Source organism: Phycodurus eques, chromosome 1 (assembly GCF_024500275.1).
Source record: "Phycodurus eques isolate BA_2022a chromosome 1, UOR_Pequ_1.1, whole genome shotgun sequence".
Lineage (NCBI taxonomy): Eukaryota > Metazoa > Chordata > Actinopteri > Syngnathiformes > Syngnathidae > Phycodurus > Phycodurus eques.
This window is the reverse complement of record NC_084525.1, coordinates 27,146,075-27,166,945: the sequence shown is the minus strand read 5'-3', so window position 1 is coordinate 27,166,945 and position 20,871 is coordinate 27,146,075. Positions and strand designations below refer to the sequence as shown.

Below are 20,871 nucleotides of genomic sequence, written 5' to 3'. Positions count from 1 at the left end.
TTTGTGACATATTCTGAAAGAAGGAGCAGCTTCAATAAGGGGTGTTAACAGTGGTGGCTGGCCAAAAGAGACTGCAACGGCGCCGCCACCTCACTCACCACTCACGACATTACGTTGAATAAGAAGGCTTGAAAAAATGAAATACTAAAATAAAAATGATTCGAAATATGTTTATCTATTTTTGGGTGAGCAAGATAAATGTTAAATAGTTAATGCTCTACAGTTCAATCCAAATGATAGGAGCATGTTGGAGCGCAACTACCCTTCTCCAAGAGCTGAATGGGCGTGCAGCGCTTCTGTGTACGGTGTGCAGTGGCAGGTGAACTTCTGGTTGGTAGATAAACACATATTGAGAACAAAGGCAGAGTCAAGCTCTTCAAAGTTCACCCCGTCTGCTGGAAATCTCTTCAGAGTGAGCTGGAAAAGGGTTTGAAGGGTTTGCAATTTTCAAAGTAAGTTTGTTGAGACTGGTTGCTAGCTTACTCTTAAGCCTGCGCCGCACTGAACGATGTGACCGAACCTGACTGAACTCTCATGAAGTGTGAGGGGTTCCATAACTATTTTCATGAGTGACTAGTCATTTGGCCACTGTTTTTGCAGTGATTCAAGATTTGAATCGCAATTACGGGATGTTGTAATGTTGCAGATTACGACCAATCACATAAGCTTTCACACATGCTAAAAATACATTTCTGCATTTTTAAGAGCACGAGACACAGCCAGTCACCATGCTGCTGGCAAGCCATACAAATACATCCATTCATCCATTTTCTTTACTGCTTCTCCTCACGCGGGTCGTGGGCTGCTGGAGCCTATCCCAGTTATCTTCGGGTGGCAACCGGTCGCCAGCCAATCGCAGGTCACATAGAAACAAACAACCATTCACACTCACATTCACACCTACGGGTAATTTAGAGTCTTCATTCAACCTACCACGCATGTTTTTGGGATCCATCCATCCATCAATTTTCTGAGCCGCTTATCCTCACTAGGGTCGCGGGTGTGCTGGAGCCTATCCCAGCTGTCATCGGGCAGGAGGCGGGGTACACCCTGAACTGGTTGCCAGCCAATCGCAGGGCACATACAAACAGACAACCATTCGCACTCACATGCACACCTACGGGCAATTTAGAGTCTCCAATTTATGCATGTTTTTGGGATGTGGGAGGAAACCGGAGTGCCCGGAGAAAACCCACGCAGGCACGGGGAGAACATGCAAACTCCACACAGTCGGGGCCGGGGATTGAACCCGGGTCCTCAGAACTGTGAGGCTGATGCTCTTACCAGTTGTCCACCGTGCCGCCATGCGTCGCCATCTTGAGGGTAAAAAATAAAAATAAAAAACTAAGTAAACTAAGTCACAAAAAAATGCTGAAAAAGAATATACCTTGTGTGTGCTATTTCAGATCAGACAGAGAACCTTTGAAAAACTTTTGGTCTTAAACTGGCACAACACATTCACCAAGAATCATTCTTGTAGCTGACTAAATCAAACAACAATTCCTTGGATGGGGAATACCTTCTGCTTCTCCATATCTGTTGCATCATCGTCGTTAATGTTCCCTGGTTCATATTCCATAGTTTATATCCCTTCAAAACCAATCGATAGTATGTTTTTAGTTATTCATTCATTCATCTTACGTTCCGCTTATCCTCACTAGGGTCGTGGGCGTGCTGGAGCCTATCCCAGCAATCTTCAGGCAAGAAGCGGGGTATACCCTAAACTGGTTGCCAGCCAATTGTAGTACACATATAAACAAACAACCATTCGCGCACACATTCACACCTCAGGGCAATTTAGAGTCTTCAATTAACCTACCATGCATGTTTTTGGGATGTGGGAGGAAACCAGAGTGCCCGGAGAAAACCCACGCAGGCACGGGGAGAACATGGAAACGCCACACAGGTGGGGCCGGGATTTGAACCCCGGCCCAGTCGCCCACTGTACCGCTTGTTTTTAGTTATTCTATGAAAAATTAAACAACATGCTATGACTTACTTGTTCTCACTTTATTTCTGAAGTGACATTAAACAGACATGTCACAAACAAGAATTTGCATCCAGTCGTGCTGCAATTAGGAATGGAGTATCCTACTGAGAAATCTACCGGAGTGCCCGGAGAAAACCCACGCAGGCACGGGGAGAACATGCAAACTCCACAGAGGCGGAGCCGGGGATTGAACCCGGGTCCTCAGAACTGTGAGGCTGACGCTCTAACCAGTCGTCCACCGTGCCGCAGTATCAAAAACATAAGGTATTAAATTTAAAAAAAAAAAAAAAAAAAAAAAAGAGGAACAAGTTTCTCATCTTGTTACAAAGACAGAATTTTATCCCACTGTGGTATCCCAGTCGGAACATTAGGGGGCACTACGTAAAAATATTACATTGATAGGAGGCAAAGAAGAAAACGACACGAAGAAGAATGTAGCTTCATGTCGAATAGATGTTAGCTGTGTGCTGATTGGTAAATAAAGTGAATTAAAAAAAAGAAATACAAGCCCGATTCTTAAGAACACAACAGTGACTAAACAACTCTAATGAACAGGAAGCCCAAACAATGCAAACACGCTGTGAAACTATTTGCATGGTCGCTCACAAGCTGCTAATGCTAACGTAAATAAGCATACATGACAATAAGCCACGTGATTCCCACAATGCAATGTGGATTGTTTTTGTTGCAATAATTAACATCCTTATTCTTACCTTAATTGTAATTGTTGTTTCTGTGTATGTTACCACTGGTTCGTGGAATATGTACCTTATTTAACCGTCACATTTGTTGTTGATTTATGTTGCACTGTGTTTAGGTATGTTACTAAAAATTTCAAAATAACTTTATCAAAATAGAATATATCATTGGATAGAGTGACACACGCATAAAATGAGCCCTAGTTTGTAAGCATCGGATAAGGATTAAGAATTTTTTGCCACTTTCACTTTGGGCCAATTGGCCCAAATTGGCGTATCCAGAAATCAGTGTAAATTATTAGAAATGTCTGACTGACACCTTGATTCTTTGGTAGAAAAATGCATGGATGTTTCTTATTAAACGATCACGTCTGCATTTGCACATGCAATATGGCTGCCATTCACAAGTTGACAACTAATTTTGACGAACGCAAAAATCGTTAAGTATGCACCAAATTAGGTCAAATTGTTCATACAGGTACCTTAGTACTTTAACTAACACTTCTTCAAAGTATCTGACAGATACTTACTTACCTTTGGCTAAATCCTTGATGTTTTTTTCTGATCGAAAACTTCAAAGCAGTGCAGCCATCGTTCAGAAAATTTAAATCGAACAAAATTAAATGTCGTCTGATCGAGGGGGTTTCCCAATGACGCTATAAAGAGGGATTACAGGAAATCCTTTCTCCATGCCTATCCCGATTTTTCAAGTACAACACAGCAGATTCGGAGAAGCAAACTATTCCCCATCCATGACCTTATTAAAGAGAATTATTTGATGCTGTTGGTCTAATAATAAAGTATGGCTAATGTTTTATCTTGTACAAATCATGAGTTTTTAGCATCCAATCTAAAAAAAAAACAAAAAAAAACAGGTAAAGTGTAGTTGTAATCATTAGCTAATTTAGCTTTTTTTATGAGTCACTTCACAACATCAACAAAGGTATGGGAACACGTTTTAATGGGATAAAAGCATTAGCAAATGCTCTCTAGTCCCCCCCCCCCCCCCCCCCCCAAGTGCTTGCATGATTAAAGTAAAAAAAAAAAAGGGTCAAGTATTTTGTGTGCAGAGAAGTTATTTTTTGTTGTGCTAAACAAGTTATCATTGTATAATTGACAACAAAAATCCATGTTTACTTTTGTACTTAATTTCATTTCTATGTATGTTAGTAATTGGGCTACTTTTTTACTTAAAGCAGATCATCTATATTTAACTTTCTTCTTTTTTCAAAGTATCTGTACTACGACTTCCAGTTCTAGACAACTGTAGGTAAGAACTGTCACATTGTGCACTTTATGTCTAAGAAAGTTACATACCACCGTAAATTGATTTTAAAACGTTGTAGGGTTTATAAATGCAGCAACACAATATTATGGAACATGCGGTTTTATGTGTTTGTCAGGACACTGACGTGAACCGGCAACAGTTGAAGTAGTTTATTTTACCTTTACGTGTTGGAGGACTGCAGAGAGGATTTCTCTCTTGGTGTTAGTGTATCATCTTTGTGGTGGCAACCGAAAAAAAAAGAAAACAGTAATCTAGCTGTGTTGTTGCTCGCTTTTTGTAATTGCGTGAAATTCCAAGACGCGATTTTGGCGATTATTTGGCACTTTTTAATCGTTATCTTCGTTGACCATAACAAAAATCGGCTTTCTCTGGCTGTTCTCCCGAGGCTGTATTAATGTTATTCACCGATCCCCGTCGTTAGCATCAGGGCTATCGATTTACATAATGTGGCGATAAGCTGACTACGTAGCTGACTGAGCAGAGTTGTTTTTAAAAAAAAAAATAAACACTGCATTATTTGTAAACGCACCCGTCCGAGGCGGTCGTTCGACTTCGACATGGCGATCAGAAGGATATATATTAGCATTGGCTATGCTAGCTTTGGTGCCTTGGTTGGACTTTCGGCTTTTTTGGTGTGGAATATCGTTTATCATCAGCCATGGACAGCGGCCATGGGAGGTCTCTCAGGTACGTAAACGTGTATTTACTTGACAGACGTGAATGTAGTAAGGTGTTGTTTTGATTTTGGTTTGGTCTGTTTATGGCAAACAAATAATCCGTGCCAAAGCTAAAACCCAACTTCCTAAAATGTGTCTTCACCGAAGTACATGTTAACGAATACTTCAGTTAAGGACAACAAAGTACAAATGTACATCTGGGTACCTATAAGCTAGTTTTGTCTTTGAAGATGAAGTGCAGCTGTTCGAAACCGCCATGTTTGTTGTATAATATTATTGTTTTGATCACAATCTCATTCGTCACAGCATGACTTGTGTACTCTGGTTATATTGTACATTACAGGAGTTTAGGCATATCTTTAACAATAAAAAAAACAATGCTATGTATTCCCTTTGCGGTGCAGGTGCCGTTACAAATTCTCCTATTAAATGTGTGATTTATTTCTTTCAGTCTATCAAAAGGTTGGGTCTGGTAGGAATGGCACCTTGAACCTGAGTATAATGTAGCAAGAATTTTTAAATCAGATAAATCTGGGTTCTGTAGAAATAGATTTTTTTGCGTGTTGGGAAAAACTGGCCTGTTAGGGGAATATTTTTGTGTGATGTCGTCTATAGAAAATCTGTTTTAAAGAAAAATTATTATTGTTATTTCTCAATATATCTTCAAGATATCCCACCGAGTTCTAGGCAGGACATGCCCATTTCAACATGATTGGCTGCTGCATTTTAGTAAGACACGCCCTACTGCATCTTGACAGGAAAGGCAGTATCTGACTTCACTGTGGTGGCGCTACTATAAATCCCACTAAACCTAACTTTAACCCAAACCAACTTGATTGATTTTATATTGTACAATACATACATACATATTATTATTATTACTGTGATTGGCTGGCAACCAACCAGTTCAGGGTGTACCCCGCCTCCTGCCCGCTGTTGATAGGCTCCACCATACCCACAACCCTAGTGAGGATAAGCCGTGTAGAAAATGGATGGATTATTATTATTATTATTAGTAGTAGTAGTAGTACATATTTGGAATGGTCATCTCAAATCATCTGCATTGCCCATGGCGCGTCATGCCTGGATGCAGCAGCCGATCATATTGCAGTGGGATTCATAACATCTCAACCTTTTTGTTTGCGTGCTACTCGGAGAACCCCTTCTCTGACTGGATGACAAGTTTCAGTTTAAAATATCCACCAATAAGCTCAGAGATTCCGAGGGGTTCTCCAAGTTAATGAGTCAAAATTAATGCAACGTTCCAAATGGCGTCACTTGCCCTAAAAACTAAATTTGAATAACACAAATGGAACGTTATGTCTGAGAATAGTAGTGTCGGCAGTAGAGTCGGTCATGCACTTTAAGAATCAATTGTTTTTCAAAAATGTATTCGTTACACAGGATTTTAGAGGCATTTGAAGCTCATTCCATGTTTTGAAAAATTCCACAAAGATCGTGGCCACTTGTCACTTTCCTATTCAAATATAGACGTCATCTGTCATAGTTGTCGTGCCTAAATAAATTGCCCTCCATGTAATCCAGTTTAAATAAACCAACGTCGTCTTTTGTTTTTCCTCATAGGGAAAAAAACAGGTGGTGCTGTGAGATGGCTGTGATTACCTTTACTATGGCATCTATCTTTACCGTCACTATCCCACCATCTTTGCACAAAATGCCTGTATGGCTAGCATGGCATCTGTAAAGCAGAATTATTGGGTGGAATTTACATCGGGGTTGATTTGTCTATGGAGGAGGTTGATTGTTTTTTGGTCAAAAGCCATTATACAAAATAAACTGCATTACCAGTATATTACAATTAATGTCAAGTGACACTGGACTTTCAAAGAAATTATAAAACAGATGTTTATGTGTTCACTGTGATGTGTTAAATGTAGAGAACAAATTTCGTGTGCATGCATGTTCCTGACAATAAAAGGTGATTCTTCTTCTTTTATGGGAAATGCAGCGAAATGTCAAGAATCTAGGGAAACTGGCCTGGAAAAATAAGTTGCAAAACGCCTCAGAACTAATGTTAATAATATGTTTCGAAGATATCATGATTATGATGCATTGCATGAGACACCAAGTACACTCTGCAGTTTAGTGAACCCATCTTGATCGCAAGGGATACGGTATAGACCCACCCTCGATGTATTTCCGTGATATAGAGACCATATACAACCCATACATTGATTTCCGTACTGCTTAAACAGGCATGCTGGAGCCTATCCCAGCCGATTCTGGGCGAGAGGCGGGGTTACACCCTGAACTAGTCATCTTTTACCCCTCCCACACAATTTAAACACACTTAAACATATTAAAATACACTATTTAAAGTCTTTCCTAGATGTCAAGAAATGGAAGATGAAGGTCCGGTACACACAAAGATAATCGGGCTGTTTTTGTTACCCTTTCTTGACCAAGGATGAAAAAATCATGTCTTATAAGATAATCCTTTTGTCTGAGGTGTGTTCAGAGTGAATTTGTCCCAGTAATAGGGTCTGAAACGGGTTGGTGCCAACGGTATTAGATGCTGAACGTGTTAAATATTTACGACCAAAAATCTTAATGGATCTGGGGAAAGCCGTCAACTCCTGCGTCATGACTATGTGAATTGTGAATGTAGCCAATCAAGAAGCGACCTGAATGAGGAACAAGGAAACAGTTGTAAATAAATACAGTTCCTACCCGATGTCGTATTTTGCATAAGTGTATTTTCCAGCGCAAGTCTATATTGATGACATCACTATTCTACAACACTCCTGCCTCTCAAACATACCTGGTAGCCTGTAAAATCAGGCCTTCAAAATAATAGCATACCAGTAAAATAACATGGTTTACACATCTGAAACACAAAGTCCGGTGGACCTCAGAAATGGATGCCCAGTTCATGGAGCTGTGGGATTCCCAAGGCTGCTTATTTCACATCTCTGCCAAGTTTTTCCATAGCCTTTTTTTTTTTTTTTTTAAGATTTTCCTGTTAAAAATAAAAAATTCCCAAAGCCCTCGAGTTGCCTCTTTTATGTGGTGTTGGTAAGTTTCTTCTTCTTTGTATTTGTTAGATCACATTTGATCACGTGAGATTTTGGTCTTGGCGGACTAGATTCGAGATTGGTGGTGGAACAGAATCTTTTCGTCTACTGTTCTGTGATGAAATTATTGGAGCACACCACACACAGTACGACCAAAACTGTTAAATGCCTTTTATATTCATGCGTAGAACAGATACAAAATATTTTAAGATTAGAAAAATCCTTGTGTGTACCAGGTAGGGCTGTACGATATTTTGTCTGAGCAACGTCATTGCGATGTACAGTAGGTACGGAAAATATTCAGACCCCCTTAAATTTTTCACTCTTTGTTATATTGCACCCATTTGCTAAATTCATTTTAGTTATTTTTTTCCTCATTAATGTACACACAGCACCCCATATTGACAGAAAAAAAAACAGAAATGTTGAATTTTTTGCAGATTTATTAAAAGAGAAAAACTTAAATATCACACAGCCGTAAGTGTTTTGACCCTTTGACACTCATATATTTAACTCGGGTGCTGTCCATTTCTTCTGATCATCCTTGAGATGGTTCTACACCTTCATTGGAGTCCAGCTGTGTTTGATTATACTGATTGGCCTTGATTAGGAAAGCCACACACATGCCGATATAAGACCTTACAGCTCACAGTGCATGTCAGAGCAAATAACAATCATGAGGTCAAAGGAACTGCCTGAAGAGCTCAGAGACAAAATGGTGGCAAGGCACAGATCTGGCCAAGGTTACAAAAAATATTCTGCTACACTTAAGGTTCCTAAGAGCACAATGGCGTCCATAATCATTAAATGAAAGATGTTTGGGACGACCAGAACCCTACCTAGAGCTGTCCGACGGTCTGCTGCGATGTTGTTGTTCTGTAATATACAGTGAATCAACTGTAATATTAAAAGTAACCAGCAGAGGGACCTTTTGTAATACAGTACATAATTGTAAAAATGTATTACTAGGAAAATTATTATTTCTGTCAGAATGATTTAGTTAAAACATTGTACAATCACACTAATAATGTGGAATTTATTTTGTTTTGTTATAAGAATACACGGATATTTCCACTTGCTTTAAGGTTACATCATTACGTGTTTAGTTCAGTATATTGTAGTGACGTAGAGGCTAATATAGTACTCCGTTACTGAACAGTGTATATTTGTAGTAGTGGTTTACTTCAACACTGCACAGGCTTTGCTTCCTCCAACACTGCACAATCATGTAGTGATTAGCATGTAATTAGCTTGATGCCTTTGATTCACTGAATGTACAGTAATTGATATATTTGTCATGTATATATGTTGCCTATGAATATTTGTACAGTAAAATATCTACAAAAGCAGCAACACATACAAACTAAGCATACAACATTACTCACAGGCATACATGGGGTACGGCAAGTATTCAGACCCCCTTAAGTTTTTCACTCTTGGTTTTATTGCAGCCATTTGTATAAAATCAGTTAAGTTAATTTTTTCCCCTCATTAATGTAGACACAGCACCCATTTTGACAAAACAAAATGATGGGAATGATGCAGTTTTTCCACCCCTGGTTTTCTGTCAATATGGTGTGCTGTGTGTACATTAATGAGGGGAAAAATAACATGATTTTAGCAAATGGCTGCAATATAACAAAGAGTGAAAAATTTAAGGGGGTCTGAATACTCTCCGTACCCACTGTATATTCTCTCTGCTCTGTGGAAACAAAAAATATTAATACCGCACTGAAGGGGCATCTGCTCCTCCTTTCTGTGAATTATGCTGCATCTCTTCCAGTAGACTTCAATGCTGCCTGGCATGTTGCGGCACAAAATGGTGCCACACTGAAGGCGCGCAACTCTGCCGACAACATGCTTGTATCCTGTAAAAACTCATAAAATATGATTGCTTAAAAATCTGACATAGTGGGGGTATGAATGATGAACAGCAATATAGTGGGATTCACTGGTGGTGCAATACGGTAACAGATAAATGGGAAAAAAATGCCATTTTAAATGTGATGTAGCGGGCTGTTTTGCAATATTTTAATTCAATGTCTGTTGTTTGTTTGACAGGCGTGCTGGCGCTGTGGGCTTTGGTGACACACGTCATGTACCTTCAGGACTACTGGCGCACATGGCTCAAAGGCCTCAAGCTATTCATCGGTGTTGGTGTGCTCTTTTGCATCCTTGCTGTGACTGCCTTTATTACCTTCTTGACGCTGGCCATCACACAGAAGCAATGTAAGCGCCTCTCACGCTAATGCTTATGTTAAGGGCAAGAAGTCGGGAAATAATATTTTGTTTGTGTGTCGCAGCTCTGACGGATCCGAGGAGTCTTTATCTGTCATGCGTGTGGAGTTTTATGACCTTCAAGTGGTCCTCTCTCTTGGTTCTGTACTCGTACCGATATCGGCAGGAGTTTGCAGACATCAGCATCCTCAGCGATTTTTAGTTGAACGCAACATACTTTGAGGGCTCTGTGGCTCGGGCCTGGAAGACCTTCTTCGGAACCAAGAGGACTTGTGTAGGTGACCACCAGGTGTCATTGTGTTTATATTGTAAACTGTTACTCTAGTATTCTTCTCGGGTGTTATGTCTCAACCTCAAAGCTACACTTTTTAAATCACCATCTGAGCTTGCATTTAATCAGATAAATACATTGCGCCCTTCTATGAAAAACCAAGGGGCTGTCTTAACTGTGTGATGGCTGTCATTGCCATTGACGGCTGTTGAATTCAAATACCCATGTTAACATGGAGGATTGGCAGTGAATGAATGAGGCCGAGAACTGAAAACAGTTAAAACAGGCAGGAATCCCAGAGACAGAACTATTTGGATACAAGCAATTAAAAAGTCAAAGGTCCACTTTAAGTGTTCAGTGTAGACATGCAGGACAAAACAACAACGACAGAACTTTCATAATGTGCTGCCACCATGAATCTTTTTTTGCTGTGCTGTGCGGTGCTGTTTTCAGAAAACCATCATCGGTGTTGTTTTGCCTGTGTTTTTATGCAATAACAGTATTTTAACACTGACAATGTGTCACTATTGCATCATCACAGCCAAAACGAAAATGCTGCCCCACAAGGACTGTTTGTTTTAAAAATGCTACGTCTGTACATGTACTTCACTGCTAATGTGTCCATCAGAGTCATATGACTTAGTCTGGGTTTACACTGCATGGTTCAAAGTGACACAATTCCCATTTTTTTTTGGTTTCAAGCGGCAAGATTATATTAGGACAATATGTGTCATGGCATCGTAAAGCTTGGAATCAGATTGCTCCTCTTCCAAATGTGTATAAAAATCTGATACCCTGGAAATGCAAGTCGGTCATGACCACTCAAACACCCACTGCAAACTAAAGCTAAAGCATAGACCATTAAATATATTGTAAATATGCATCAGCAGAGATGTGTTGATTACATAAGGAAAATAATAGCCAACGGCGGACTGGCCCAACTATGCTTAATATTTGTAATTATCTATGATGCTTTAGTATTTACTGCCTGCTGTTCAGGTTTGTGGGGGTACATACGTGCAATTTGGGTGTGTATGTAAACATAGCCATATTGGATATGTCAGTTGGAAATAAACAGTCAAAAAAAGCAGAGATGCATTAAATAGGAATTGGAGATTACCAATGTCAATTCAGCCTTAGATATTTTAAGCCACCGCATGTTGAGGAAAAGCTTGCTAAATGACACTTTTGGATAAGACCTGTGAGGACACACAGTTGGTGTGCATTTGTGTAGTGTAGCTTTACATGGTGAGATCGCCGACAACTGGTCTGGCATGTGCACATACATTTTGTCGGTCTGTATTAACAAAGTCTTGGTCTCTGCTCATTGCCTTGCAGTTTTCTATGCTATGCTTCATCTCAATTGTAGGGCTTCACATTTTTCAATGATTACTGGTATGGTCAAAGCAAAGAGCCATGCTCATTTTGCGCAATCTCACACAAGAGGGCAGTGTCGAGGTTTGAGATTCAAAGTCAGATAAGTAGTACATATTCCTTGCAAGAACCCCATTGTTTTTAATCATAATATTGATTATTGTGTTGGATTGTTATAGAATCATGCATTTTAGTCTTCTCAAACACAAAACCCATTTGTTGTCTTTCTTATTGCATTCAAATGTGACCCTGATCGTCTTTCATACACTTTTTGTATGTTTCTTTCTCTTTGGCAATTGTTAACATACTCCCAAGATTTCATGTATCTGTTTGCACCCCTCTTGTTTCATGTGACCAGAGCTGCACTGTGCAAGTTCTTGTAAAGCCCCACCAGGGGGAGACCCACACTCACATTTCTCATGTAAAGACTTTGATGAATGCTGAAAGCACTTTAACATTGACGCCATTGTTTTTAAACGCAACTTCCATACTATTTGTTTTTGTCTGCTATTCGTGTGCGTCTAAAGATGAGAGCTGGAAGATGTCTTTTAAAATATATTTGTGTTTTTGTGAAGTAGTATAAGCCCCCCTGTGTACACATGCATGTAAAGGTGCATTACTTAATTCCATGTATGTTCTCTCACTAACAATAAAGTGATTTAGCTCCTCATCAAGGTTTAATGCATTTTTCTGTAGCTCAGGTTGAGGTGTTCTTCACTGTAGTGGTTTGTAAGTTAAGTGTAATTAGTAGTGTTCTTGGATCGTGTTGGACAAATTCTACACATTATTTTCTGTGCATGTCTACAACATATGCGTGGATATTTATTACGTGTTATATTTATTATCATTACGTGTTTAGTTCAGTGTATTGTAGTGACGTAGAAGCTAATATAGTACTCCTTAACTGTACAGTGTATATTTATAGTAGTTTACTTCCAACACTGTACAAGCATGTACTGTTGAGCATGTAATTGGCTTGATGTCTTTGATTCACTGAATGTACAGTAATTTATATATTTGTCATATATATATATATATATATATATATATATATATATACACACGTTCCCTCTGAATATTTGTATAGTAAAATATATATATTTTTTGTTTTTTTTTAGTTTATGACTAACTACCTTATAATATCACTGTCTTTAACAGTGATATTTATTCTATGATATTTATTCCATTCTAGTATACCGTTAAGCCTGAACTTATTCTTTTGTTGAATGCGTACCTTTTTGTTGGAAATGACAAGAAATCAGCAAAAGACTGCAAGAGGTTTAGGGAATTTTGTTTTTCATTATTCACATCAATGGCATTATGGAGGAAACAATGTTTTTTGAACACAACCTTATGTCACAGTATAAGATTAAAATAGTAATTATACAGTATAATTTTAAATCTTTAACATTTTGCTTTACCAGACTTGAACTGTTTATTATTTTTTTAAACAATTTTTGCATGCACATTGATCCCAGACAGGCTTGTTTTCTTGATAAATTGTGTTGCATTTTAACACTGGTAGTTAATTGGCTGTTAACAGGCTTTTTGTGTTTGCGTACGTCTTCACATTAAAGGCTGTCCATTGACATGTAAGACTACTTCCTTATTGTCAGCGCACACGACGCTGATGGCACAAACTGTCATTCGGCACAAAATGTTCATACAATCAAATGCATTTTATTTTAGCCATTGTCAACTGTTCAACCAAAAGTCCGCCCTTTTGAAAGTCTGCACTTTAATGAGTGCCCTTCTACTTATGTCTCATTTGGAAAGAGCTTAGGCGGCTTGTAGCCTGGCAGCAGCCTAACTGGGCCACCGGAGTGATTTATGAAACTATTAACAAATCATTTTAAAGTATTCTGGCAACATCTGCTGCTATGCGGCGCCTACTCTCAGCAGCAAATTGGCTTCACAAGTGATTACAAGGCTTCTGCGGCCATCAGCTTGGATTTGTGTCTCCACAAGAGTCGCTCATCACGCGAATGGACGCGTGAGCAACTGTTTAATTCCATCATCTGCTACTCTTTCTCTGAGCACTCATTCGGAGATGCACATCATATTTAGGGAAATATTGTTATTGAAAATGTGACTTGCTTACATAATCTGGAAGAATAATGGGGGGAATTAGCGTTAGAATTAGCTTCATACACACCGACAATCGGGGGCTACATAAACCCGACAATCGGTCCAAATTGAGCATTTTCCCTTCGTTCCAATCAAAATCAGCAAAGGCCCTATGTCTCGGAAAGATTACCCTGAGTGATTATCCTGTGGTATGAGGTGTATTAAGAGTGATACTTCCTCCCCCCTTTGCTTGGAAAATGGTTGGGCTGACAATCGGAAATGTTAAAATGTAACTATTTGATTGCAAATCTTTCGACACAGAGCTTGGCCCAGCCACAGACTCTAGAATTGTGACATATCGGAAAGATAGCCAATTAGGAAGCGACCTGAAGAGGAGAAAGACGAGCAAATGGTTGTGTTGAGTGTTGTTTGTCATTTACCACAATAAAAATGACAAGAAGAGTTTGCAACTGCCATGTAGTTACAGTTAAGCTAATACTTAGCCTAGCTTCTATTTTTTCTCTTGTATTTTCTGTCCATCTGAATGCCCTTTAGCACCGTGCTGCCTCTCTATGGAATCAGATTTGTTGCGTACATATCAGTCTCGGTACTACAACATACAGGTGTATCTCAATAAATTACAATACTATATGTAGGAGAGGTCATTGTATTACAGCTTTGAATTCCAAAAGTGAAACTCATAAATTATACAGACAAGACAAGAAAACACTTTTCAGAAGGCCAATTCTAACCTCATTTTCATATTAAAATCATTTCGAGTGTTTCTTATGTAACTTTCAAATTTCTGGAAGTTTGTAAAATGTGAGTTTGCATAAGCTGTAAACTAAAATCATCAAAATAATAAATAAAATCATAAAATTGTTTACGCTGTGTAGTGACTCTACAAACGCCAATTCCAGTGACGTTGGCATGTTGTGTGAGCCATAAATAAGAACAGAATATAATAATTTGCAAATCCTGGACAATCTATATTCAATTGAATACACTATAAAAAACACATTATTATTATCATGATTATTATATTTAATCTGATGCCTGCAACACATTCCAAAGAGCCTGGTACAGGGGCAACAAAAGACTGGGAAAATTGAGCATTGCTCAAAAAATGCTTGTTTGGAACATTCCACAGGTGAGCAGGTTAAGTTCATTGGAAACAGGTGAGTGTCATGACTGGGTATAAAAGGAGCATCCCCGAAAGGCTCAGTTCTTGACAAGCAAGGATGGAGTGAGGTTCTCCACTATGTAAAAAACTGTGTGAGCGTTTAGTCCAACAGTTTAAGAGCAACTTTTCTCAATTTACAATTACAAGGAATTTAGGGATTTCATCATATACGGTCCATAATATCGTCAAAGAATTCAGAGAATCGAGAGAAATCTCTGCACGTAAGCGTCAAGGCTGAAAACCAATATTGAATGCCTGTGACCTACGATCCCTCAGGTGGCACTGCATTAAAAACCGGCATCATTTTGTCAAGGATATTGCTACGTGGGCTCAGAAACACTTCAGAAAGCCATTGTCAGTTAAGACAGTTTGTCGCTACATCTACATACTGTATGCAAGTTAAAACTCTGTCATGCAAGGTGAAAGCTATATACCAACAAGACCCAGAAATTCTGCCGGCTTCTCTGGGCCTGAGCTCATCTAAGATGGACTGACGCAAAGTGGAAAAGTGTGCTGTGGTCTGACGAGTCCACATTTCAATTTGTTTTTGGAAATCATGGACGTCGTGTTGTCCGGGCCAAAGAGGAAAAGGATCATCCGAATTACTTTCAACGCAAAGTCCAAGTTCATCTGTGAAGGTAGCATGAATGCTGAAAGATATAGCCAGGTTTTGAAGCAGCAGCAATGAATGTCTTTTTCGGGGACATCTCTGCTGATTTCAGCAAGACATTGCAAAGCCACATTCTCCACGTGTTACAACAGCGTGGCTTCGTAGTAAAAGAGTATGAGTACTAGACTGGTCTTCCAGCAGTCCAGACCGTTCTCCCATTGAAAAGCGCAAAATACAACAAAAACAACCCCGGACTGTTGAAAAACTGAAGTTGTACCTCAAGCAAGAATGGGGAAGAATTTGACCGACCGACAAAGCTCAACAGTTAGTGTCCTTAGTTCCCAAACGCTTACCGAGTGTTCTTAAAAGGAAACTTGATGTAACACAGTGATAAACATGCCCCTGTCCCAGCTTTTTTTAGAACGTGCTGCAGGCAACAAATTTAAATGAGTGAATATTTGCTCAAAAAAATACTTGTTTATCCATTTGAAGATTAAATATCTTGCACGGTAGTGCATTCAATTTAATATACGTTGCAAAGGATTTGAAAATCATTGTATTTTGTTTTTATTTATATTTTACCCCAACTTCATTAAATTTTGGGTTTTTACATTATATATATATATATATATATATATATATATATATATATATATATATATATATATATATATCGCTTGCACATTCATCAATGTGATGGTTTAACTAACACGGTCGCCTTTAGTAATTTCAGCTTTGAGATTTATGTGTTGAATTCACTGACATGCCTGGTGGTTCACTACTATTAGTGAGACTAATGGTGTGGTATCGGAGGGTATCTCCTTGTTGAGTCATGGGGGCTTGTCATTTGGGGCTTGCATGATGATGGGCGCAGGAAGCATCTCTAACCATTTTGTTGTTAAGATTCAAATGCGGAGTACCCTCGGGAAGCTAAATGAATGATCATTTTCTCATCTTGACAGGATAAGGATGTCCCAAAATGACATATAAATCTAAATAAACATTGATAAAGCAGCTGCATTCAATTCTTTGCACATGTATTTTAAGGACCGACATTTGGTGTTGGGGAGTGACTTAAGCAAGCACGTTGAAGCCATGAGGTCACAAATCTTAATTGTGCCGTGTCAGCATATTTGTGTGTTTACAAGGCCATTTTGACGCCTGCAAGTATTCATTTATGTTGTCTCCTTCCAGTAGGTCAAGGGAAATTAATTGAGTCAACATATATATATATATATATATTTGTAGCTTAATTATGTCTTTACAGTATTGTGTCAACATCAGATACAACTTCGGCTTTCTATTCAAAATTTACAAAACATGTTCAAACCGTTAAAGACTAAATGATTTGGGATGTTTACAAAAACATTCTCATTGAAGAATACATTGTCTTTTGGATGTTTTACATTTGTCCAACGCAATAAATTGTGCTGTGTTCAATAACATGTAATTGGGTTTCATCAAAGACTCACATATGTCTCAGGTGATAACAAAAATGTTACATTTGTCAATTGTTTGAAATTACTGTATCTTTGATGTTTACAAACCCACATTTTCAGTTTGAAAAAGCTATGCATTGTCTTAAAAGTTTATTTAAATCATGTTAGATTCTCCCATGGCTCGAAAATTACAGTAATTTAATTTGACTGAAGACTAAATTGTATTTGATGCTCACAAAAAGATGTATGTTTGGTTAAATGAACACTAGTTTAAATTGTTCATAGGTGAGACTGTGAATGGTTGCATGTCAGTCTTGTGAAAGATGTGTGATCAGTCAGTATGCCGCGCCTCTCATCCTCATGTCAGATGGGATGCACGCCGTCTCCATAGTGACCCAGCACAAAATAGCAGTACAGAAGAAAAAGATGGATGGGAGTAACGGCATAATTAAAAATTTCATTCCCAAAGCTGATAAAAGCATAAATAAACAATGTCCAGTCTGTTTGCAGTGTGAGTGTGGGCTTTTATTATCCCATCGACTCATTAAACAGAGCATCAAGGCTGTTTGAGCTCCTGTCTCTTTATTGGATAGAACCTACAGTGTGATGGCAAGATTACACGAAAATGCTAGTGAAGGATGTCAAATTTGGTACTTTCGTTGCTTTAAGTATGTTAAGCCACCAAAATTGCATTTAATTTTACCTAGTACTCCTACTACTTCTGGGTTGTCAGAAACACCACCACTTTTTTGAGTGTGTTCCAACTACAGGCGGATCACAATCCTCAGTCTCCCTGGCGGTATAAGGTCAGTTCTGGGGTTCTGGAGAAAAGGGAGTCAGGGAAGTTTAGTCCTGGATGTGGAGCAGTGGACCGGCTCTACACCCTCGGCAGGGCCCTCGAGAGTGCATGGGAGTTCGCCCAACCAGCTTTGTGGACATAGAGAAGGTGTTCGACCGTGTACCTCGGGGAGTCCTGTGGGAGGTGCTCCGGGAGTATGTGATACCTGACCCCTGTTCGGTCCCTTTATGACGGGTGTCAGAGTTTGGTCCATATTGCCGGCACTAATTCCGATTCCCTTTCATTTAGGGTTGGACTCCGCCAAGACTGCCCTTTGTAATTCTGTATTGTATTCTGTTCATAACTTTTATTGGCAGAAGTTCTAGGAGCAGTCGAGGTGTTGAAGGGGTCCTGTTTGGTGGTCTCAGCATTGCGTCTCTAATTTTTGCAGATGATGTGGTTCTGTTGGCTTCATCAAGCAGCGATTTTAAACTCTTACGGAAGTCGTTTGCAGCTGAGAGAGAAGCAGTTGGGATGAGAATCAGCAACTCCAAATCTGAGGCCATGGTCCTCATTCAAAAATGGTGGAGTGCCCGCTCCAGGGGCCTCATTTATCAAAGAGTGTGTGAAACAGGTTCTAAGTTCGTTCATAGGACTGAAATGTTTAATGTGTGTAAGTAAATAAATCTGGATTTATCAAACGTGCCGATACCTCTGTCGCACGCATACCATTAAGTAATGTGGGCACATACATGCAGTCAGACATTCTGAACCAGCTCCCATGGAGGCGCACGTGCATCCAGTAGCTCTTCTGTAAAATGAATGAATGAATAAATGAATGAATCGTGCGTTCCTCTCGCCGATGTGGATCGCAGATTATTTGTGCAATGATTGAATGAAATCCTTTCCTGTTCACGTATCTGAATTTATTGTGTGATGCCGCGTCAATTGAAATGTGCTGTTTGGGAGACCCTCTTTTAATTTCGGCTTGTTGGTGATATCTGTATATGTGAACTGGATGTAAGCTATGGACAGGGAAATAACTGTACATTGGCATGATTCGGCTTAGTGTCAATTGAGAAATGCCGCATTTACTTCCAATCTCCCGCTAAAATGTTCCGGTGGCTTAAAGTCCCGCAGGGATGACAGAAGCTGGATGTGAACTGCAGACTTTGGTGACCCTCTTAGTGTGTTTTTAGGGATGTTGCCCCCCCCGCAAATGCAATTAATTTGACCTACTACCAACATTATTAATATTGATATTATAAATACAGCAGTTTAATGTATTCAGTAGATCACAGTATTGAGTTTGTCCTCTTAAACATCACATTGCTGTAGTGATCAAACATAACCACAGGAGGACACTGTGGTTTTATTGAAAAATCTTCTTAACAGCTCTTTAAAAAAAAAAAAAAAAAAAGTCGGATTTCCCCTAAATGAAATCATGAAAGACAAAAGTTAAAGCTGCACCTGAAGGTTATTTGAAAAGAAAGAGGGTTTCTAAAAGTGTTGTGATCTATTTTCCTGTGATCCATATATATTGAGCAAAGGAAGTGTGATTGCTGAGCTAGGACTGTGGCACCTCAGTGGCCCTGCTGATGAAGATGCAAATGGGAGAGTGTGAAATTAAAGCCTTTGGTGCTACTAAACACACCTCGAGGATTTACCGAGGAGCGCTCAACCTCTGCACCTCCAGGACTCGCAGCCTTTCTATATTTTAATCAAGATACCTGACTCCTTGGGTGACAAGAGATGGATGTGGCCTCCGCAGTCCACTCTAATAAGTTGCAGATGCTGCACCAACTGTTAAATAACCCACAAAAAAACCCACACAAATGTTTACATGAAATAGACAGGGGCTTAGAGGCATGCGCGCCGTCTGCCATTGTAAATGTCAATTCAGTGTCAGGTTCTCTCTCTGATCATGCATGACATCGGCAACTGCTTCATCTTTGCATGACAATAGGTCTGCCTCTTGCGGTGCTTGGCCTCCTTAATGAGGCATGTGAAAGGACGGAAACCACTTGTGTGTGAAAATGCTCACTGTTCTGTGTTTCTGAAGTCAGATATTTTCATTTTCATGATCATCCAAGAGTAGCTTCCTGCTGGGACCTCAGCAGCGGCATACAGTGGGGGCCTTCAGAGGCTTGCTGGTTTAAACATGATCAAAAGCCCTGGATTGCATGCTAAGCATTTACAGCTTACATAAAATTTTATTAAATTATTTCCATCAGTGTTTTGTTTTCATTTCATAGGGTGTCTGGGCTGCGCAACTTCCAGTCATTTGTGGGTTAATTGTTTTGGTGCAATCGGATTTCAGCTTCTCTGTGTTGCCATATGAATGTAATCTTCCCAGGGCCTTCAGAAACCCAAGCGCAGATGGATGGCAAATAGAAATAGAAATGGCTAGTTCTATTTTTGACCAATTTGATCAGATTTCAGTTTCAATAAACACAATCACCTTGAAGGTTCACGGTGATGTCAGCATTTTTCCGTCCTTTGATTGGTTTAGGGCTACCGTATTTTCACGACCATAAGGCGCACTTAAAAGTCTTAAATTTTCTCCAAAATGGACGGGGTACCTTATAATGCGGCGCGCCTTATGTGTGCACTGAGTTCCAAAATCTGTAAATGTTGTTGTGTGACTTCAATGAGCGCTCCGCTTGACTGACTAGGAGCATTTCCTGCCGAGACGCTGCTTATACAGAGCAAAAGCGGATGTGGCTGAGGACAGCATCCGGACGTAAAGGGGGAAAGGTGTGCGTGACTGAGGACGCAAAAGGCACGCCCCCAGTAGGTATATAGCGCCGGCATGTGCATTGTCCAAAACAACATCGGTTTGGCTAAGGACCCCGAAAATGGCACCTACGAAGAGACACGCTTACGAAGCAGTTTAATCTGAAAGCTATCAGTTACACGGAGGAACATGGGAACATGGGAATCCAGCAGCCGCGAGAGAATTCAAGATCAACGAATCCATGGTTCGCAAGTGCAGGAAGTAGGAAAACGAGGTTCGCCAAGTCAAGAAAACGAAGCTGAGTTTCCGCGGAAACAAGGCGAGGTGGCCCGAGTTGGAAGACCAACTCGAGCAATGGATGAATGAGGAAAGAACAGCCGGGAGAAGCATCTCTACAGTCACCATTCTAGTGAGTGCAATAACTCGGAGCTTGCCATCATTCCGGGAGGCTTGACGAAGGAACTCCAAACGCTGGACATCGGTGTA

At 39.7% G+C, this 20,871-nt stretch overlaps 1 protein-coding gene across 1 annotated transcript; it reads left to right on the top strand.

The window, feature by feature from the left end:
- Window positions 1-3,748: 3,748 nt before the first annotated feature.
- slc48a1a (solute carrier family 48 member 1a) lies at window positions 3,749-12,241 on the top strand. Its single transcript, XM_061685465.1, has 3 exons — window positions 3,749-4,663; window positions 9,750-9,917; window positions 9,992-12,241. The coding sequence occupies exons 1-3, from the start codon at window positions 4,534-4,536 to the stop codon at window positions 10,126-10,128; spliced, it is 435 nt and encodes a 144-aa protein (XP_061541449.1). The 5' UTR covers window positions 3,749-4,533; the 3' UTR covers window positions 10,129-12,241.
- The last annotated feature ends 8,630 nt before the right edge of the window (window positions 12,242-20,871 follow it).